The 23430-nt window shown below is 39.2% G+C and overlaps 1 protein-coding gene across 5 annotated transcripts; it reads right to left on the reverse strand.

Moving 5' to 3' along the window:
* Positions 1-47: 47 nt before the first annotated feature.
* Positions 48-21903, reverse strand: PUS7 (pseudouridine synthase 7). Of its 5 annotated transcripts, none has more exons than XM_079305262.1 (18): positions 21808-21903; positions 20532-20736; positions 19077-19123; positions 18061-18439; positions 16088-16172; positions 15858-15959; positions 15072-15216; positions 10744-10855; positions 9412-9489; positions 7648-7776; positions 7288-7413; positions 6931-6992; positions 6417-6577; positions 5432-5558; positions 4627-4728; positions 2741-2870; positions 1619-1710; positions 201-969 (listed from the first exon to the last, which is right to left on the reverse strand). In XM_079305262.1, the coding sequence occupies exons 4-18, from the start codon at positions 18408-18410 to the stop codon at positions 833-835; spliced, it is 1938 nt and encodes a 645-aa protein (XP_079161388.1). In that variant the 5' UTR covers positions 18411-18439; positions 19077-19123; positions 20532-20736; positions 21808-21903; the 3' UTR covers positions 201-832. The 5 variants fall into 5 exon arrangements, with proteins under 5 accessions (XP_079161389.1, XP_079161388.1, XP_079161386.1 ...); XM_079305260.1 differs by having other exon boundaries at positions 20532-20782; positions 21808-21839; XM_079305259.1 differs by lacking the exon at positions 21808-21903 and having other exon boundaries at positions 20532-20891.
* Between the last annotated feature and the right edge of the window lie 1527 nt (positions 21904-23430).

Consider the following 23430-nt stretch of genomic DNA (forward strand, 5'->3'; position numbering starts at 1 on the left):
AGAGCTGTGTGCTGCCGGCCCGGGGGCTGTCCCTGCCCGTGCTCGGAGGGACACGGCCTTGCACCTCACGGCCTCCCCGCCCCCTCCGGCGACAGGACTAGCAACACAGGCTTCAGCATTTGGCTCAAAAGGTCAGGTCGCTGTAGAACAGCTCCGCAGTATTTTTTCTTCCCCAACAGGAAGGCCGGCCAACAATGGGCAAGGGACAGCGCAAAGGAAGCACGTACACGCTCAGAGTTTCAGGTTAATTTATTTTTTGTACCTGTTTCTTAGTTCAGGGTATTAACTGGAAAATACAAATATTTTCTCAATGAAAAGTCAACTATTTAAAAGAGCTGTACAGCTTTACAGCACACTAAAGCCTTGCTAACAAGATCCTCTATGGCATCAGTGCAAATGCTACCAGCAAAACTCCAGCAATACATACGTTCATCATTTTCGTAATTTTGTTGTAACTCATCTTTCTTTGTGTAATTCATTGTATTTGAAAAGACTTCAAGGTCAGCTGAACTCATTCAGTTCAGAAAACATTCAGTGCTTGCCCAAAGAAAGCAAGCTAAACATTCTTTCAGGTCTGATGCCATTATAAGCTCAATTCTAAAAATTGCACCCATATTACAGCTCAAGCAACTTACTCATTCAGTAAAGAGCACCAGTCACTAAAATCTGGATTATATTACAGTTACCATCTTGCAAAGGAGTACTGAAGTTAAATGCTAGCACTAAAAAAACTTAAAAAAATACAAATTTCTTACTGTGACTCTTTAAAGATTTGTACAGGACATGTAAATAAGAAAACACTTTGTTAAAATTAAGTAATTTTGCAGTTCATTCAGCGTAACCAGGTAGTATTCAGTTGTGTCTGGTTTTTTATGCTTGTGTCCATTTTCAAAACTTCTCGAATCGCCATGGTAGCGTAAGTGGATGGGGGGAGGGAGAACTCCATCTTTAGTGCCCTGAATTTGCCATCTATCAGAAGGTTTAAGAGACAAAAAGCAAGAACAAGTGGTTAAGGGCATACATAATGCTTATTCTGATGTCACCTAAACTGGACTAACAGCTTCCACAACCAACTTCCCCAGACCATAAAGCAGAACAACCGCCACCATCACACTCCTGTTTATAATCCACCACGAGAAATTTAATGAAACAATTTTTTTAACATTTTCTCTCAGCACAAAGTGGTGGTTTCAGAGTTTTCTTCTAAAAGCAAACATTTGTTATTTCAGACTGAATTCCTAGCCTGTCTTCACTTTTCTGGAAAGCAGTGTTAAAATACTTTGTGACCAGAGTTAAGTATTTGTGTTAAGTGTTCAGCACCAATAATACAAGTCAGTATATAGACAATTTGTGACTTAATTCCATCTTTGTTAGTCACAGACATTTACTGCTAAGCATTTACTTGATTTTAGATGCCTGTAAGAAAATATAACAGTCAATACAGATGGTGGAGGAATGGCTTGCACCCTTGGGAAATAAGGGTTCTTATTTAGATATTGGCTTAACAGTCAATAGTTAAATGAAAGTTCTTCCTCAAAGGAGCTTTCAATATGTAGCAGTTGAAAGCAACAGCCAGATCAAACTTCCATTTAGCAAACCAGCACAAAAACCAACTTACCCGTAGGGAGAACTGGTAATGGTTTTCCTTCCAGTTTATCCAAATCCGTAGTAAATAATGGGATTTTGGGATCATCATATGCAACAACTTCCCTTTATAATATACATAAAATTTATTATTATTTTAAATTATTTAGGTTAACAATATTTTATATATATGTGTATTTATTATAATGCTACTATTGTTATTATTGCCATTTGGCATTTACAACTGAAATTGAATTAGGCAAAATAAAGGTAAAGCTTTATGTAGAAGACTTGCCTTGGTTTTATTAAGATTATTAAAAATCAATTGTAAGTTAGTGAGACATTTCTTTGCATAACTGATCTGTTTGCCCTTATGTGCTGTCAGAACTTCCAACTATACAAGAAGCATAGTTCATGAAATTAGGGAAGAATGGTGTCAACTCTAAGAGTACCTAGCAGGAATGAAGCCTTTCAATACAGACATCCAGACTTTGAAAGGGCTTAAACACATTCTGCAGTTTCTGCTGTTTATTTAACAGAAATCCCACATGTAACCATGAGACTGAAAAACTAATATTACTTAGTGCTGATGTTTCAAGTGTATAAATATACATATTTTTTGTGCTCCCTCCTACACCCTCTATATTTTATTCTTTGCACCAATGATCATGTCTTCCTGCATATTTGTACAGTTCCCAGTTTAAAAGGTATTTATTCAGTTGCCATATGAAAACTAGGCTGTATCTCTAACAACAGTGATTTAGTAGGTTTAAGTGATACAAATTTTTCTGATTGACAGATAATTGGAGACCAACTTTCTCACAGCAAGACTACAAAAAAGCCCCTGTTTTGAATATTATCCATCACTGTTTCAGCATAAGTAAGGATCTGTGAAGTGTTCAGGCAAGCCCTTTCAAGGACTGAACAACTAGATAGATGCCTTGATATTCCTTCATCCCAGAACCAGACAACCAAAGAAATAAGGGTATAGTCCCACTTCAGCTGCATTAAAAACGTGAGAGAAGTGCCAAGAGATTCCTCTCTACCTATGTTTCAGTCTGTGTGGATGTGCCATGGATCAGTCTCATGTTGTTTTGTACATAAATAAATTCTATGCTGTCAATTCAAGTGTAATTAGCTTCATGCTCCCACTCACCAATTGACATTCTGAGGCCGAATGATAATCTTTCTGTATGCTCCAGAAAGTGAGTAATCTCTGATTTTATGTCTCATGTTGTTGATATCAAGGTTGTCAGCTACCAGCATCTCCTTGTAGGCCTCACCAACTGCAAGAGAGGAAAATATTTAATAGGAGAGAATGTAGTGTGGCCAATATAAACAGCCTGTTTTCCTGGATTGTTCCCTTCCCTTACATTTAATAGTTTGCAGCATATGTGGGATAAATGCTACATAGAAGTTTAAAATTACTGCAAATCTTACTACCTCTTTACTTCACCCTGATTAGAAGAGGTTAGAAGAGGTGGTAACAAAGAATGCATCAAATCAAATTTCAGCTGAAAACAAAATTTACTAAATATTTTACTGACATTTAAATGCCATCTCATATATGCTTTCCAATTTACTAGAACATCACAGGACTAATTTCAGGAATATGTAAAAAAAAAGCCCTAAAGGGCCATTCTACCCATTACTCTCTCATTAAAAAGCAGCAGAGAGAAATCAGTTGACAATTTGACAACCAAGTACAAGAATAGTTCAATCCAATATTGAGGAAAACGTGCAGGGAACTCACGACTAACCTAATCTATAAGAATACACAGAGCAGGTGAAACCTAGGGCCAGATACAAATAGGGACTATACCAGCATTGTCCAACCACACAGAAAAGGTGTTAGGAAAGTCAAAGCTCAGCTACAGTTGAAAGCAGCAAATGACATCAAGACTAAACAAAGTTCAGTTGCAACATAAGGAATGAAAAAATACAAGGAAAGCAATGGCCCAGTGCTAAACAGGGCAGCTGGTCTAGGGACAGACATAAGGCTGAGGGTCACATCATCTCTTTTGCCTTGGCCTTGTCCAGCAAAGTGCCTCAGGCCTCTCTTCTTAGAGGCAGGGTTGAGAAAGAAAGGGAGGGACTACCAGTAGTGGGAGGAGATACAGGCTTAGAGCTGGCTCACATTATGGTAAATCATCTCAGATTGTGCAGATCTAGGGATGTCCCAGCCAACTGCAGAAAACCAAGCATTGCACCCAACTTCAGAAAGAGCAGGAAAGATAATTAGGAAATTACAGACCAGTCAGGCTCAATCTGATCCCTGGGAAAAATAATGGAGTTAATCCTCTTTGGGCACACAATGACTATGGTTTTAATATGGAGGAGAAAAAGGAAGAGAAAAGGCAAAAAACCCACCGACCTTACTTCTTCTATGATGAAATTGTATTACACCTGTGGATGAGGGGAGAGCAGAGACTGCTGCCTGCCTCACCTTTAGCAAGGCTGTCAATGTATTCCCACAGCATCTTTGTGTCCAAAGTCAGAACACTGCACGGGTGGACTGATAAGTGGGTAACAGCTGTTTGGCTCAGCATCTCAAAGCACAGTCACTAATGGCTGCAGCTCTACCTAGAAGCAGATTTCCTGAAGGAACTGAGATGTGTGCTGTGAAATAGTGGAGAAGAGCTGGAATTTACCCCAACCAATCTGTGGGCTAAACCAAATTGGGGTGGCATTCAGTACATGCAAGGACAGGACTGCCATTCAGATGGACTAAGGAACACTAGAGGAATGGGCCAAGAGAAGCCTCATGAAATTAATCAAGGACAAAATCCTGTACCTGATTAACTTGCTGCAGTGGTACAGGTTAGTACCTGCTCTGCTGTCATCCAGGATTCCTAGTGGGAAGGAGACTGAGCAGAGCACCCTGGCAGCAACAAAAGGCTGACATTAATGTTTTAGAGATCTGAAGTAATGTATTGCTTTAAAAGTCACCAAGGTTGAGTAGGTCCAATCTTCCTTTTAAGAACAATCTCAAAGCAGACTTATGTCTTCAGAGTAAATATTTCAGTTAACAGTCAGACTTACTTTTATGCTTTGGATAAATAACATCAAATCCAGGCAATGGCATCACTACATCATGGATAGTGTAGTTATCAACATCTTCTTCTTCAATGTGAACAGCTGTGGCTACAATCAGGACATAAAAATGAAGTTACCAGTATAGACGCCTGTGACAGTTAACTTCAGCTAAATTTAAAATGAAGCCTTTGATTGAAATAAGGTTACTTTGAGAAAGATAAAACATGGTAGTTATCTCCACTTAATAGACAACATTTCTAAGAAAAGAAGTAACAGCCTCCAAGACTGTCAGTTACTGGCAGAATCACAGCCTGGCTTCCAGTGACTTAAAGCTATATGAAGTAAGGACTGCCAGAGGAACAGCCCCCTTCCATGCATCAGGAGAAATACTGTAGGAAATGCCAGAGCAAATACAAGTGAAGGAAGTTTTAACTGAGTAGAGCTTCTACTAATGGAATCAAAAACTTCTTTGGTTAAAACTCCATTATGTCTTTCCATAGCTCTTCAGAGTTCAACTAGGTTTGAGGTCATTCTTAATTAAAAAAAAAAAAAACAAAAATTAGTCCTCTGAAGTCTCTCTCCTCCATCAAGTTATTTGAAAAAGTAGGCTAACAAACAGCTCATGGAAGTGCAATACATAACTTCTAATTCCTTGCACAATCTGTCTACAACAGGCCAATGGATTCAGGTATCACTGGGCCAAAATGGGTGTGGGAAAAGAAACCCTCTAAGCAGTATAGACAGACAACTACATGCCTTATTTTCCTAGGAATCTGAACTATACAGCATCACTGCCTTTGTCTGATTTTACCTCCTTTAAGTATGAGATCTCCTGGTACAGCTCTAAGACCATATTCTTCTATTCTCTTGCTCACCATATTATTCCACACATAACTCTGGTAGCTATGAATATACATTAAACGATTATTTCTTGGTATCTAGAGGTAAAGAAAAAAAAATTAAACACTAGAAAGATATCGTTTCATTTTTTCTGACAATCATAATCAAAATGGCGTATATTTGAAATGTTACCTTATCCATAAAAAATACACAATTTCTTGGTATACATATTTGATTTCTGTTCATTGTTTGAGAAAAGGATACGTGAAGAAATAATGCTTTTATACATTTGAAATCTGGACAAAAAATAACTGTGCTTAAATTTATAAGAAAAAAAAACAAACTACTTTTTAATTTTATAGGTCAAACATATGGGTCTATTATAAAACACTGAATTCATATTTAACCTCCTGAAATCTTAAGTAAACTTTGCAGCTGTGAAAGCACAGTGTTATTCTAATTACCTTCATAAACAAGAAATTATCCCCCAGATGCTACAATGGGCCCAGTAGCTTGCTAGTGATGAGGTATTTTCTCCTAAGACTTGATCTTGATTACAGCATTTGAAAATGACAAGTGGATCCATCACCTCTATATCAGGCTGATTCATTAGCCCACCATCAGTTTGATTTATACTTTTAAACCAACAGGAAAACACTGAAATGGAACATTTGCACAATTCTCAGATCTGTATTACACACAGCTACTAAGTATAACTGTATTGCTTCCCACATACCAGAGATTGTTGTATAAATTGGAAAGCTCATTATGCATATGTTAATTAGAGATGTCATCAGTTACTATGCAGCAGTACTTCCAGCAAAAAGGCAGGGTAAATGTAAAGATTTTTAAACTTAACCTTCTACTCATCAAGCATCAATGAGTATTTTAAATTCATCCTGATACCATCAAAAGAATGTTTATTCAAGTAAATGCCACCCAGCTTTTACACTCACTATGCCAAATGCAGAGATTATGTTCTTCATTCCATACTTTAAGAGTCCACGTAGAAGCTGTCCTTCCACGCACCTTTTTACAGGTAGTTTCTTGAGGGCTGCTGCTGGATCTTTAGTCTTTGCCCATTCTTCTCTGCATTTGACTAAGTATCCCTTTTCAGCTAGAATAAGGATGTAAAATAAAAAATATTTTAACTATACACCAAAGAAAGCATCCATCTCCTACCTTTTGTTGAAACAGTTGAAAAATTAAAGTTTCAATCATGGTAATTAGAGATGAATAGAATCACAGAACACTTGAAGTTGGAAAGCTTTACATGGAGCTTGAGCAGACACAAAGTTTTCAGGTCCCTTTTCAGCCCCACTGTAAGAAACTGCACAGCAAGGAAAGTGAGGCAGAAAGGGAGAGTATGAAGATTGCTTCTCCTCTGCTAAACTAGCTTAAGTTTTTCCCAAATATACTCTTATTGGAGAAGAGACAGAAACACATAATGTATTATTTTTCAGTTCTCACCTCCTGGTCGTGGTTTTAATATCAAATCCATTACTTCATTCCAGTTGTTCTGTAGAATAGCTCTAGGATTCAAACAGGAAAGTGCATTAAGAACTGACTAAATATTTTAAAGGGATTTAGTCAACTTATTAAAAAATAAATATGTATTACTGTTTAGACTTATGCAATATTAGAAGTAGTGCTATTATGCAATGTAACTGCTGAAGCAAGTTCAGAAACAAGATCCTTTTTGAATCTAAATTTAAAACTGGTACAGGCAATATGTTAGAAAAGTGTTCCCAAAAATACATTAAGTTACATAGTGATAAGAATAAAATTTTAAAAAAAGAGGGAGGGGAGGATGAAAGCAACACATACCTGCCAATTTGGTAAGTAGGAACAGCTGTGGTTCCGAATCTTTGCATTCCATAGTAATTAATGAAACCTATTTCCCTGAGTGAATGCATTGCTTGCTCTATCTGGTCATCAGTTCCTGTTATATTTCTAGCATCAAAAAAAAAAAAAAAAAAAAGTTATAGACAGATTAAGGGTTTATGCTGTTTTGAGATGCCCGTTATATTAAAGCTCAACATCAACATTATGTAGCATGCATTAAATCAAATTCAGTCTCCTGCCAATGGGACTTCTTTTTTGTACCACACGTTGCACTGATATTGCTTATCTATTTAAAGAAATAAAATTCTAACAGAACCATCCAAATACCTACTAATGTGTTACCTGAGAACAACAGTGAAATGGTTCCCTTGTAGTTCTCCCAATTTCAGTGGATGGTTCTTGTAACTGAAATTTCCTAATTTGAAGTTCATCAAACATTTATTCAAATGAGCAAGTCTTTGTGCAGTGATTCTAAAAAGAAACACACAGTGATGAACCTGTGCTTAGAAAAGTACATAAATACAGAAATGCTGCCAATACAAAACAAAAAACAGCAAGCCCAGTTTCCTCAAATTTCTACTATTGCCTTTTCAGAATACTTTAATGAAAAAGTTAAAGGAAGACAGCACATAATTCTTAAGGATACTCATACAAAAGAAAATGTATACTGTGACAGACCATTAGCATTGTCTTTTCACATGTATGTTAAAACATGTAGTCCAAAAACAGCATATTGCAGTACTGATGTATACTGCACCCCACAAGCTGAACTCTTGTGTTGAGTAACTACTTCATGAATACATCCCAGTTAGCACAGCCATAAATACAGAGTTAAGTAAAATTAGCTACCTATGTATGTCTAGTGCAGATGAAGGAACATGGAATCCAATGTGTCACTGATACCTGCCATTTTTGTTGCTAGTATTTTTGGAAGTATGTCCTTATGTTCTTTGCATTACCAAGCTGCTCTTGGACACTTCTGCTAGAATTTTACCTGGATAGTGAAGTTTATGAACCAGCATACTCAGCTTAGAGCAGGCTGGCAACTGGCTTTGTCCCCTCTCCTGTGCAGGAGAGTCAGGGGCTGTGGCACCCCAGAGCAGACACCACACAACACTTGGAGCACTCTGGAGCTTTGGGACACAACATTGAATGTGGTATTGTTAAAAAGTAAATGGAACAGCACCTGAGACAGCTACGCCACACATTTGATTGACTGCTGCCACTTTGCAAAGAATCCTTGAAGCAACACAAATCTGGGGCTTCTCACAATTCACAAATCAGTATTTCCTTTTGTATGTGCTAATGCACACACATACAGAGCATCAGGAGAAAATATATGAAGTAGTGAAAAAATATAAGTTCAGTAGTGGATGCCCTCCTTTTAACAAGGATTTGATCAAACCTGTGGCTTTCAAGCTGTGAATTCCTCACTCAAGCAGTGTGATTTTCAAAAAGTTGTAAAAAGTAGTGAAGGCAGGATACTCCAGCCAGCTAAATGATATTGCTATACATGACTGGGAGACATCTGTCATTCTCAGTTATGGATCTAACACTAATTTAAAGTGCCCAGTGCCATATAATTATCTTAGAATATGACAAAGCAAATTTTATTTTCTCTTACAAGGTGACTTGTGGGAGTAGGTTATGGCAGGAGAAACTCCTCAGTATTTTTTTGCCCCTTCTGGCTACTAACAGATGAGCAAGGGTAGTGTTAGCCTTCTCTGTCACTGTTCAGAGTGCAGTGAGAAAGAAAACAGGATTCTAGCTGAAAGAGGGAAACAAAAGCCAGGAAGGAAGTGGGACATTATTTTCACCATGTCATTCTGTTTTTCTGTTGTTGCATGAGATGCAAGCAGCTTAAGAGCACATAGGCAATCTGTCCCACTGCCTCGGCCAAGTCCAGGTAACCAGCCTGTGACTCAGAGCACCACTGACTGAAAATATCAGCAGTAATCACAGAATACAAAAGGATTGTGGCATCTTCATTAACACCTGTGCTTTACCAGGTCAGGATCTGAACCTGCCATTTGTGTCAGGTATTTAGTGAGATACCCAAGCTACCACAGCAGAAGCACAAATACTCCAGACTGTACTTTTACTCACCTGAGAACAGCAATCTCTTGAACTGTTATAGCCCTTTTATCTTTAGTTCCCATGTAGGAAAATATGTTTGGCTTCACTCTTAAAAGCAACAGTAACAGATATTATGTATATTAAAATAGCAGCAGATAAAACATAATTTTCAGCATAATTGTCTAGAATTATTAACTGGGTTACAATTTGACATGTGTGTGACATTTTCTAACCTCATCCATGACTACATAAAACACAAGGAAACTTCTGTTTTAATTATATGTAGACAATTCACTTTTACCACAAGGATGCTTTCAAAATAAGAACTTTGAAGTACTTCTTTATACACATTCCCTCAATAGACAAATGCACAGCCAACACCAACTTGACTAAAAAAAAAAAAAAAAATCATGTCCACTTCTTCCTTAAACTTCAAACATGTCTGTTTGAATAACATGCCTGCACATTATGAGACAGTATGAGAAGTTAATTTAAAATTTGATCCACTCCTTTCCCTGAGAGGAAAACTTTCTTTCCTTTTCACTTTGTACTTACAGCCTGTGTTAGACTGAGTATTTCCAGTTATTCCAGCTAAGGGCTCCAGGGGGTAGCATGATTGCCATTACATACAGTTTTTCACCTAACTATGCTCTTGCTATTCTGTTCTCAACACTAAGTACTTCACTGGTTACAGTCCAGATTACAAATTTTTTTTTGGACAAGAGGGAAAAAGGGAAAAGAAGGGGAGAAGTGAGGAAGTTTCCCTATGAGTAGGGAACTGAACTGACCCAATTTTAAAACTGCTCTTCCTCTGCAATTCACTGTGTTCATGTCACGCCTTGGCAAATCTTTTTGTTTCTGCACTTGATGGGGTGAAAGGAACTAAGCCTGTGTTGCCATGGAGAAATGAATACATGGCACAACAGTTTATCAACTGTAACTGCTTGGGAACCAATCAGCATATTATCACAACAATATCAGACAAGTTCAAAACATACTTGCATATATTCACACACTGGGGGAAAAATGGCTCTTAATTCAGGTTATGTACATTGAGGCTTTCAGCTGCCAAGTCTTTCTCAGATCTGCCAATGTCAATTGTGGACTTTTTCCACTAAAGTAGTAGTGTAGCCTTTAAAATTTCTTAGGCTCTTTTTGTCCCATTCTCACCTCCCCACAAAACTTCTAAGTTTTAAATTTGATGTTCTAAAGTAACTTTTTGTTTTAAACTGTCTACAAATTACAGAATAGCAATCACTTGTGCTGCTGCTACATAATTCTGAAGCATAACATTTACAGTAACAAGGAACATGGAGGGGAAGGGCTGCACAGCAGCCGGGATGGCAGAAACAACAGTCTTACCTTAAAAATTTGGATAGGACATTAATGGCATCCATAGTGTCCTTGTTCTCCTTGTACAGTACAAAATGGCAGTAGCTTCCCCTAGATTTTGGCCAAGAGTGCTTTCTTGGATCTTTAAAAGCAAAAAGGTTAAAGTGTCACTTTTAAAGAAATTTAATATATTTGCTATTGCAGCTAAATTTATTTTAAATATGCAAGATTCAATTACCGCTAATTTCCATCTGCTTTAAAAAAATGTAAAGGAAAGAGTTAATTACTGACAGCAAAAGCTCTAAAGCACATTGAAAAAGACCTCCCCTTCCACTGGACTGTAAACTTCTCTTTAATCAGTTTTGTCACCTAGAAAATCATCAAAGAATAGTGACAGTTCCTTTGTCATGAAATTATCTGAAAATATATCCTGGTCATTTAATTGCTGTATCACCTGATTACATTTCTCAAAACCATTATCATTACTCTGACTCTAAGCAATAGAAGCTACACCACGTTTCTTCTAACTCCTTCTATAATTAACAGTTGAGGACCACTGGAGCCCTGTTTGTGGGAAAACTACTGCTATTATTTATAGTACAGATATATTCTTTTTTTCTGTAGCATTTTTTCTGTTTGTCATACAAAAGAATGAATTGTATTGCTACAAAACCCTAAAAAGTCAAGCTCAAAAAATTACTTTAAGATGGTTCTTTATTAAAATCCAATGGGAGCAAGAAATCTGGTAGAATAAAGATGTTAACATACAATCCATGGCAAGTATGGTGCCATGCTTAGAGAAGGCCAGACACTGAAGTAAATTCAGACCTCACAGACTAATAACTGATTTACAATTCTGTGCTACCATCTGACATTTTCTGGAGAATGAAGGAAACTGCCAATGATTTTTAAGCTTTTTTTTTGCACATAAAACCCCCCAGAGACAAAAGTTTCAGTTTCCAATAATCCACTGTCAATGCCATTAATTGGGAGACTGATTCTACAGAGGTTTAGCAACCACCTGTGAGGTTCCTTCAATTCTGTAGTTTATCAATTCCTTGTTATTTAAGAAGAAAACTAAGAATTCATTTTCTTTTAAATTAGAAGTCCTTTATGTCTTGCTAGCCACTAAGCAGACATACCTGGTTTTGTAAAAATAAGGGATAAACATCTTTCTTAACAGCAAAAGCTAAGTGAAAAAGCCAGCCTTATTTCAATATACAAACATCTATGCAGAAAGGAAGTTCTTGGGAAATACTGCTCTTTTTTTTCACATTGGTTTTATAAAGTCCAGATATCCCACACAAATAGTAAGTATGTTTAATTCTTGCTTGTTTCTGAGAAGCTGCCATTCATGAACACACTTCTGCAAAGATAATTTTGGATGCTACAGTATAAAACACTGTATGTAGAGGTTTTACTTAGAATTATTGCATCACTTGCCTTGCACCATCAGTTTCTAAGCACAGTCCCCCTAACACAGAGTTTCACAAGAGCTGAACTGGAGAGACCTCATGCTCCTCCTGGTCTCCCTTTCTTAGCCACCACTACTCTTAAAGAATGAAACACTGCATTCAGCTGGAAGAGCAAAGTTCTCCATTAAGATCTCAGCAATTAGAAGGGAAAAGAGTAAGACAGTTCAATTCCCAAAGAAGAACCTTCTCCTACTGGAACCATTCTCTGTATTTAAATAATATGTCTTGCATGTGGTCATTTCAACACACAACAAGAAGTGAGCCCTAGTGTGATCTACAGTAAAAGGACTCTGTAGGTACTATACAGACCAATGGGCTCCTCATGCTTGGGGCATCACAGCAATGACCCTATCCAAAGGAGGCTGCAGCCACAGCCTTGATATTCAACCATTCCTCACCCAATACTTCAAAACATTCAATTGGGTAGATGGAGCAGTGGGACAAGTTGCTCTCCTTATTGCTGTTTCAGAGTCATGTTATATTTTTGACAATAAAATTGTATTTCTAAGCTCTTTTTTCAAACCTCTTGCTGAAACCCAAGGCTTAGAAGCTCCTTTTTAATAGCAGGGTGTGTGACAAATGCTTTTAAAGTTGTATAAAGACAGATAGTAGTGTCTGAAATACAGGCTGAAGGGAAAAGGCTTGGCTAACTGAAATCCATGGAAAATTTACCATAGTTATCAATATATACTGTCAAAATTGATAATTCATATAACTTATTACTAGCAGACTTTCTTGCACCAAATTATTATTGCCTATACTGCACTATGAAAATGAGGTAGAAGAAGCCTAATTCTTGGCTGTTTCAGGACATTTTAAGCAAAACCTATGTGTAGGGGTTTTTAAGAAATTGTTACAAGTTTGGCCAGTCCTGTTGCTATTTAGGAGGTCATAATGGTTGGCATTTCATTTTTGTTAGTATGAAATGTCAACGACTCTTACCTGTTGCAGTTCTGACCTCTGTCCCAATGCAGAGCATAAAGAGTACAAAAGAGTAGCATTTAATTTTTAGACTGTCAAAGGGTTTTTAGAGGTGAACATGCAGGTTTATGGTTATGGGATTGTTTATGCTTCAGGGAGCATCCAACAGCTAGGTGGTGGATGACAGCAATTTGGACAATTATGGAATGGAATCGTGCAGAAGGCAAACAGTGAACATATGGAAAGCTTCAATTGGAGATGCAACAAACTTAATTTCTGGACAATGATGAAACACAAGTTTACTGAAAATTTAGTAAGACAGTATTTTAAGGATTTGGAGGGTAAACTGATTACAGACACAAAGCACCTTCTGATTTTAAATTTTAAGAAGCTTGTTTGGAAATATTTTATGTCATCAACAAAAGTAATCAGGTATCTCAGCTAACAATCCAATATTCTACACTTCTGAAATGTTTCTTGCCTGGGGAGCCCATTCACAATTAAGACATATTTATGGCTATATAAAAAAGAAAGATAAATATAATCCTGACAAAAACCACCTCAATCTTACATCCATAAGCATTTGCACACACTCACAAAAACTGACATCTCCACCAACAAATGCACAGGTGCCTGCAGCATCACAGCTGGGGAATCCAAATCTAAACAGATGATGCTTCTCTGTATCACAAGATAGTGCTCCACAATGTTTTAGAGACACACCACTAAATTCTTTACAGCATATTTCAAATACTTAAATTCTTTCATATAGTATCCCTTAAATCAGCTTAACAACATCCACTTGACTGCAACAGTGGTAAAAGAATAGAAGCAGCAGAAGGAAAAGGTGGAGGAAAAACCATTACAAACCAACAGACAACAAAACTGGCTGAGGAGAACTTTGTGCTGGTAAGTATACATACTCCATGCATAAAGCATGCAAACATACACATTTTCTAAACATGACTAAGATACATAAGTACATTATAATTGGACCAATAAAAACACAACATTCCCATATATGCTTACAATAAACCTTAAACAACTAAATTAAAGGGGAAATTATTTTATTTCCCATCTTGAATTACTGTATTTCTTTATCCTTCCTCCATCTCCTTTGTCTTTAAAATTAAAGGGATAGGTTTACATACCATCATTTGTAGTAGGTTAAAATGACAAGAGGAACCAATTTAAACCAAACCTTAGTATCTTTAGTTAAACCATTCTGCAGGTAGATAGTCCTCTAAACTTATAGTAGCAGCAAATTTTGAGTAACATTAAAAGATGTAAAACATGTTAATTTATTCCCAGTATCCAGAACAGTATTTTGCAAAATTAAAGTGGATAACACTTCATTTTGAAAATCCTTAATTACTTTGACTATTTTGAAAGATTAACTGTGATCTAAAATGAATAAAGATAATTTTCTGCAAATATAATTAACCTTGGAAGGAGAAGTAATGATCATAGTAAACAAACTATGTTTATATGAAACTATAACAAAAATATGGTTGTCTCTACTCAAGTCATTGAGAATTTTGTCACGAATATTCAAGACAGTCAAGATTACACCATCGATCAACCTAATGTATATTTTCCAACTACAACCTCTTGCATCCACAAAGCACATTTACACAGTTAAGATCATGAAAGTTAAATTAAAAAAAAAAAAAGCTGAAAACAAAGCCTCTGTTTTGTCTATTCCCACTGAAGCAGAAGATAATACTCTCTCTTCTAATATGGTTGTACTGGACGAGTTATTTGGAAAGAAAAACAAGCAGAAATTTAAATTTAAAACATTTCTGTGGTCCTTATCATTCTAGATGCACAGCATCACTGATATGAAGAAAAAATGAAGCAAGACTACATTAGGAAGCACACTCATTTGAAGTACTAACAATTCTTACTTTGGGGATAATTTTAGCATTTACTTTTCCCATCTGCTGTGATACTGAAACTCACTTGCCAATGCTTTTTTCCCAGCAGCATGATAAGCAATAATGTATTTCTTTCCATCTCGATCTTCTGTTTTAGTCTCCAGTCCTGGAAACAAGGACTTCACAGCCTGATGGATGATGGTTCTTTTTTCTTTGGTGTCTTCAATTACCTGTGTTAATACACATACATGCAGAAACCCAATAAGTTAATACAAAAGGAGAGGGTGCCTTAAGGAAAAAAATTAGCTAGATAAGATTATGTAATGTGTGAATGCTTATTTGAAACTACCTGATCTAATCCATCTGCATGTCTGTGTCCCAAAATTTAGCTCAATAGTTATTTTTTGAATATGTGGGATATTTGAATGTTTAAAAATATCAAGGTTTGAATTTTGTTTCTTGTTACAAAAGACCATTTTTATCTTCTTTTCTATTAAATCACTAAACATCAACCTTCAAAGTAGTGTTCCATCATTATAGATATTTTATGCAAACATCCTTATTCTTTAAAACAATACTAGACAGGAAACCAAAATACTGCAAGGTAATTTTAACACTATAGGAATTAAAATCTATATTTAAGTTTCTGTATACAGTCCCACCAATATCAAAGTGAAAACTCATACATGCATGAATTTGAGTACATCTGTAAGACTTTACAGAATTAAACCCTAAACCAGACACAGTTTGGTGTTATCTGTCACATCCCGTTCAAATTGCTCTTATACCTTACATGCATTAGAAAGTGTGTATCTTCTACTCACTCCCTCTCTGCCCCCATCCCAAATTTCTTATTATTTATTAATTTTACCTCTATGGCAACACTAGTTTCCTTATTCTTAAAAAGCTGGAGCTCCTCTAAACGCTGCTTGTCTTCGTCTGACAAAACCGTAAATGTTTCTTCTGATGGGTCCTAATAATATTTGGGGACAAAAACAAACATCCAATAACCCTCATGGAGCAACTTCCAGTCGTTTAATGTTCTTGCTTAAGGAGCATTAAGAAGCATAGCCATTACCAAATCTTTTCCTCAAAATTTACCTCATCATCCACTGGAACAGAAAAGTCATCCAAATGGCTCACACGTCCATCTTTGCCTATTTCATGGACAACAAAGTCTGAGTATCTGAAAGAAAGAAATATGCATTACATTCATAATAAAAATCCCATGTCGCAAAGTCCTTTCCTAAAAAGCTGTTGGTAGCAGAATTCACTGAAGAATTTGAATTCATGTAATTCAATTCATGTAAAACAAACTTAACCATGAGAAAGCTGTACCTATTCCCACCCCCCAGTGGGATACCACAGGAACACATATCCAAACAAAGCAGACTTTCTTGCAGATCACCAAACACCTGCTGTAGTAGTTATTCTCAGTCATTTTCTCACTAGATTGAAGAGATCAGTAATGCTTATCCTCAATCCCAGTCATTACTGGCAATTAAGACTCTACTGCATTGCCACAATGTGCAGCACATTAACTACTGCATTATCTCTGTCACTTCAAATAATCTGCAAAATAAAGTGCATTTTAGCCACTCTACAGAAGGCAGGACAAATTCAGCCTTGTTCTCTATTAAATTATGTTCTCTATTTAAATTATGTTCTGTACAACTAAGTTACACTGCATACTTTATGACATCAAGAAAGAATTTTACTGTGACATTTTCAATCCAGACGCTCATGTCTAATAATAAAAACAGCTTAACTATAACAGAGCACAGTTGTTTTGTGTTGCAACTGCTAAATGACTTTTAGGTAGCATTTGCTAGCAAAGTGGGGGAAAAAAAAGAAAATAATTCCTATTTTACCACTGTTGAAAGATGAATAAAACTTCACTATGGGAAGCTTTCTACTGTACCTCCCCCAAGCCCCTTTTGCCATCCCTCTGTGCAGATATGCATCATATTGGCAGAATTCCCTCCTGAGGAGTGTTATGTGTCTTCTCTTGTATTATCTGTAGCTGTCTAGACATGCCAGGGATGGTACCATAAAAATGCCAAGAATGAATTAATAATAGGTGTTAGAAACTAGGATCCAAAAACCCCCACAAACCCACAATTTTTCTACCTTTGGCTAAACAAAATTGGCAGATTTCCCAAAAGAAGGTTCAGCACAGACAGTGTTTCCCACAGAAGGATTACATTAGCTGCTTAATGCTGCACACAAAGATTAAATACATGCATAATATGTATATATCATTTTATTATGCAAAATTATCTATATATGAAGCCAGTGCTTAAACACAAAGACTGTTCTGTGTGTAAACAAAGCAACCTTAACTGCTTTGCTAAGTCAGGGAAACAGTGATTCTTCAGTGAACTTTTGTATTTGCATTCTGTTTTGTTCAAAGCTATTCTTTAATTTTAAAAACCTAGAAGTTTCATTTTAAAAAGCGAATAAACCCCAAGCACCTTATTAAATATATAATGTACATATATAATAATAAATTCCACAACCTGAATTTTAAAACTCCTTTCTATGTAAATGATATTACAACTGAAAAGATGAACATTTAAAGCCTAACTATACTTGTTTACAGACATTAGGACAAAAATTAGAGCAAAGCAAAGGACCAAAGAAGGATGGTTTCGATGCCATTTTTCAGTGCATCTCATATGAGCACTGAGGACAGGTACACAAGATGGGTGTACATAAGGTTTTGTGTCTCTGCTGCTGCCAGAGAGCAAAGGAAACAGCAAAGGTCAGTGCAATCATGTATCTCTGCTCATACACAGCTTCCTTCTTCACAGCTCCATTTGACAGGAATATAAATTAAAAATACAAAATGAAACAAAAAACCCACAAAAACAACCAAAAAACCCCCCAAAAGCCAATCAAAATCAAAAACCAACCCACAATCTAGGAAAAACATTTCTTTCAGTCTCAGCAGTGTGAAGTGGTGAAGTAGTGAACCTCACTTAATCCAGCTGCAATCTGCAAATCCAAAAAGGAAAATGGAGTACAGGAGTGTTACACGAGGAATTAAGACACGTAACAAGACAAAGAGTTACCTCTCTTTTAAGATTCCAGAAAATCCTTTATGAGAGCTAACAAATTTAGTTATGCCAACATCACTTTCTGTCAGTCCATGCTTCATCATGTCTGCAAAGCTCTCTGGATCTCCATCTTCATCACTGTCCTCTAGTTCCTCTTCTTCCTGCTCCTCACTTTCCTCATTGGGGATTATTTCACTTTTTGTTTCCTCAGATTGTTCTGTTACATTCTCAATATTCTGCCCAGAGTCATTCCCTGCCTTAGACTTCTCCAAGATCTTCTGTCTTTTAATTTCGTCTGCATCGGTCGCATCATCCTCAGAACGAGGACGTTTCAAGGATACACTATTCATTTCTACAGTTTCCATATTTAAGGCACAGGGTAGGATAGAAAGCCCTGAGAAAGAAGAAGAAAGGCTTATTTTCTGTCTGCTAAGAGCAAAATCAATAGTCACTTCACTCCAAGGATTCTGCCCCCTGCAGTTTTTCAGGAGACACATAAACTTTCTGCATTTAAGTTAAACATCAAGTAAACATTTTGACCATCTAGAAACAATATGTACTTGGGGAAAAAGAAGGAAGGTATCACGAGGACTTAATACCCACCCCCAGGGCAGCATGAATACAGGACTACAGCAGAGCAGGATTCAGGATCACACTGACCATTTACCACCACTATCACTCTTCACCACAGCTGCCTCCAGGCTTGTGCACACACAGGCTCTGCTGTCAACAGCAGTCTGGTGCCTAAGAAACTGCTTGTTTCCAAGCCTTCTCTTAAACCTGACTACCCCCAGTTATTGCCTTTTCTAGCAAGACTCCATCTTGCAAAGACTGAGAGAACAGCTGAGTTCCCTCAAACCTGAAATGTCATGTCTTCATTTTCTATGCTCTTCCAACACACATATAACTCAAGTTGACATCAATTCAGACCAGAAGATAAGAGGGATGAGATATCAAAATCATTGAATCAGTGAGACAAACAAAAACAATTAGGAAATTAAACAATCTCTGAGAAGAATATGACTACTCACACTGGTGGAATAGGGCTCAGATGCCACCTTCGTATTAGCCTTCAGATCTGAAAAAAAGAGGAAAACTAACTCTTTGAGAAAATTTTATGAAAAAAAAATTATGAAAACATATATTAATGCAATCATTAGAGAAAGTAGCTGCCCCTGACCCAGGTATCAGCAGTTGTATAGAAGCAAACACAACTGCTCAGATGGACACAGAAATCAATACAATTGCAAAAGTATTCCCATCCTACTGACACAACACATTATTGTCATTTAGCAAGCTACAGGAGAGAACTTCGTTTTTATTTCTAGTGAATAAAAGGAAACTGGAGTTGCTACGATTGGGCATGGACAGAGCCTTTCTTCCAGCATCACCCAGCTGGCACAGGAGTGCACTGGGGATAAAGTGCAGGTTTTGGTAGCAGGGGCTGCATGGGAGGAGGCCACAAACTGCCCTGTGTGGGCCATAGCCAGTTCCAGCTGGCTCCATGAATCTGCTGCCTGCCATCCTCCAACTCATCCAGTTCATCTGAGAAAGCAAGAAGCTGCCAGAAGCAAATGGAAAAGAAAGTGCAGCAGGAGACTCATGACAGGGTGCTCAAAAAGGCACAGGGAAGCACGGAAAAGGGGACAGCTGTTGCAGACACAGCTGGAGATGCACTCTTGGAAGGAGACTCTCCACACTGGAGCAGGGGCACCCCTGAAGGGACTGTGGAGGTGTCCATGCTGGGACAGGGACACCCTGAGAGACCCATGGAGATGACCCACATGGAAGCAGAATAAACGAGCAGAAAGAAACCTCCATGTACCAACCCCAACCCTGTGCACTAAAACTGCCCTGTCCGAGGGACAGAGAATAACCTGAGGGACCAAAGAGAAAAGGGGAAGAAAGGAGTTTGCCCCAAGTCCATGTTTAAATAGTGGTCTTCTTTGTGTATCACTAGCCAACCAGTAATTAAAAATTAACTGGTAATAAACTAAATTCCCCATATCGAGTCAATTTTGTCCACAACAACCAAGTTTCTAAATTAACAGGATTCAGCTGTTATTGAGAAATTAATCTAGGCAGGGAGCATTATTTTAGAGCTACTTACATCACCCCGTATTATTTCTCCAGCTACTAAATAGCATCATCTATCCAATTTTAAAGAGTATGTTTTTAAAGGAAGTCCCATTACTAACTTCATAATCAGCATGTGCTGGGTTGATAACTAATTGTTACCAGTTAGTCACTGATGACTCCATGGCCTGGACTCCTCACTGAACATATCACCAGCTTAGGGTAAAGAGCCAGGAACAACTGTTTTAGAAGCACCTAAAATGTTTTGCTCAAATGAAGAACTGAAAACGGATGCTATAAAAATAAATTAACAAAAGGGAAATAAGGAGAGACCTATAAAATTAAGTGTATGTATGGCCTGAAGAGTGGTAAGATGCACAAAAGGAAGAACAATTAGCAAAACAACATACCTTCAAACTGAAAGCACCAATTTTAGTCTGTCTTCAAATAAAAATTCATCAAATCCTTCTTAGGAACAAAAAATAAAAGTCATAGCCAAGTGAAGCAACTCAGCACTGTTTCCAGAGTCTCTTCCCATGTACCAAAATTTACAGAGGCTGGGTTATAAAGCACTGAAGTGGAAAAGGCTTTTAGATGGCTTGTGAGTATCTTCACCTAGTGAACAAAACACCACTCAGCACAGTGAAATCCTCTGAGATACCTGCCAAAGATGGTAACAAGAGAAATCTCATGCTTCTTAAACAAACTGTAATACCTAGTTATTGAATTATACAAACGGTTAGAATTCAATGTTGGGCACAAACACTCTGAAGCTGTCACACACAGACTATTCTCACAGCAGCAGAGTGACTCACATACTACTAAGTACTACCGTGTGCCCAAGGGCAGCCACCACCGGGGATGCTTCTGCAGGATAATTGCTTGGAGGAGCACGCTGAAGCGAGGGGGCACACAGTGCCTCACTAGTGCACATTGCTAGTGAGAAGCGCCCATTATTTTTTTGACAGCTGCTCAACCGTCTCGGTCCATTTCTTAACAGGTGTTTCCATAAAAGCCAGAATCTCCATAAACACCAACTCTGCAGCAATATTAATGTTTTAACAGAGACCGACTTTACTAGCACCAGTAAAACACTTGATTGTCCGCAACAAGAAGCGCGGAGCGATTGCCCCTGGCGCGGTACCTGCCAAGCAGGCACGGCGGGGCCGCAGGCACGGAGTATCAGAGCGGAGCGCGGCAGCGCTGGGGACGAAGCCGCCTCCTCTTGAGGCGAGGCACGTGGGATTAAAGGCGCCCGAGCAGAGGGCGATGTGCAGCAGCAGCGCCCCCAGACCAACCCCTGCGGCGGGGGCAGCGCGGAGGGCAGCACAGCACGGGGCGCTCGGAGCCCGCGGGCCGGGCCGGGCCGGGCCGGGCCGAGCCGCCGCCGCCTCAGCGCTCCGGGCGCCGGGCCGGGCCGGAAGAGCCGCAGCCAGCGCCGAGGCTGCCGGGGCAGGGCGGGAGGACGCGCTGGGGCCGGGGCAGGGGGAGCGCTGAGCCGCGGCGGTCCCGCCACACGCGGAGCCCGCCGGGGAAAGCCCGGCGCCACAGGGGGCGAAGCTGCCCCGAGGCGGAGCCCCCCCGGCCCCGGAGAGCCGGCCCCGCCACGGAGCCCCGCGGGGCTGCCGGGGGAGGGTACGGCTCCGCCCGCCGCTAGGCAGGAGCCGCCGAGGGGGAGCCACTTACCCGCACGCCGGCACGGGAGGACGGCCCGGGCGTCAGCGCGGCGGGGCGGGAGGGCGGAGGCGGCGCGGGAACGAGCCCGCCCCAGCCCCAGCCCCAGCCCCGCGCGGGCGGAGCCGGCCCCAGGCCGCGCCCGCCCCGGCCGGGCCCGCCGCGCTGACGCGGGCGGGGGAGCGGAGCCGCGGCTGGGGCCGGAGGTGGAACCTGCCAGGGGCTGCTCCTGCCCGCGCCTCCGTCACCGCCGGCCTGCTCAGGCTTCAGGGGAGCGTCTGGGGTAGGCAGGCGATGATCTACAGAACTGCAACTATGCAGAACAGAAGTTTAATTTCCAAAAAACGGCTACAGCCAAAGCGGGAAATGGTATACACGAGATGGTGACCGTCCTGAGCCTTCCCGGCATCTGAAACATATTGCGCTAATTTAACATTATTCCCGGACAAGGGACAAGTGCCGTTCAAAACCTCCACTGTACCTATGCAAATCACTTTAAAAACCAGGCCAGATCTGTTCTATCAGACTTCTCAGAATGTCATATTCTACCCTCTTTTCTATTTTAAGCACTAAGTGCAAGGAAGTTATTTTCATTAACTTCAACATGTAGATTTGTCCTTATTTTTAAGACCCTGTGTGTCATGTCCCAATCCCAGACTTCCTCTTAGCCAGGCTATTAATACCAGTATTTAGTGCCTCATACTTCTCATTCTCTAGCTGTATTGTATTCACAGTCTTCTTATGTGATGAGACTTAACAACTGGTATATGTGTGTGGGTAACTTATTTTCTCGTCTCTTGTACTTACCTTCCCCCTTGGAGCAGAATAAGAAAGTAACACAATGGAGTACTTTGCCTGGGATTTTAAAAATCCCGGGTATGCACGCATCGACTAGCATATAAAAGACCCCATCAAGGAAAAAAGGAAGGAGCAAAGATGCGGCTCTCCTTAGTTCTGAGCAGAGATGGATCCATAGAGATTTATTTTATAAAGCCCTAGGGAATCAAATCTTTGTCTTTCATACAGAGCTTTAGTTTACTGCCTCTCCAGCCTTCACACCTGGAATTTCATTACCTGACTAGATACCAGTAGGGATATCAGGAATGGGTTCAGTGCACTTCTGAGGAGAGGTGAAGAGTGGACTGGAAACAGCAATGGAGGTTAGTGCTTGACAAGGCAGATTATGGCAGCTCTGACAGCTGAAGTGTCATGAAGGAAGCCAGTGCTAGAACTATCACCAGCTCCAGGCTGTCCAAGTGGTACAGGCAACACAGAAAGAGCTATGTGTCATTTTAGCATTGCTGACATTTGGCCATTGACTATGGCTGTGGTAGGTTTGAAAAGTTGTTTCTCCAGCTCTGCTAGGCAAAAACATCTAGCTGAAAATATCTGGCAGGGGAAAACCTTCAGCAAGACTTCTACCATGCATTGGTCCAACTTCTTCTGTCATGTTACTTCTTGCTTCTATCTTGTGCCAGAGATCTTCCCTAAAATGCTTATTTTTCGTCCTCCAAATTCTTACATTAAGTACCTCCTTGTCTTCAAAATCCTTGTAATTAATTAAGTAGCTTGTATCTTACAACTTTGCTTGGTATGATAATTACCCTTCTCTTAGTTCTGCCTGTTCATCTATCA

The sequence above is a fragment of the Erithacus rubecula genome (genome assembly GCF_903797595.1).
Source record: "Erithacus rubecula genome assembly, chromosome: 4".
Taxonomy (NCBI): Eukaryota; Metazoa; Chordata; class Aves; order Passeriformes; family Muscicapidae; genus Erithacus; species Erithacus rubecula.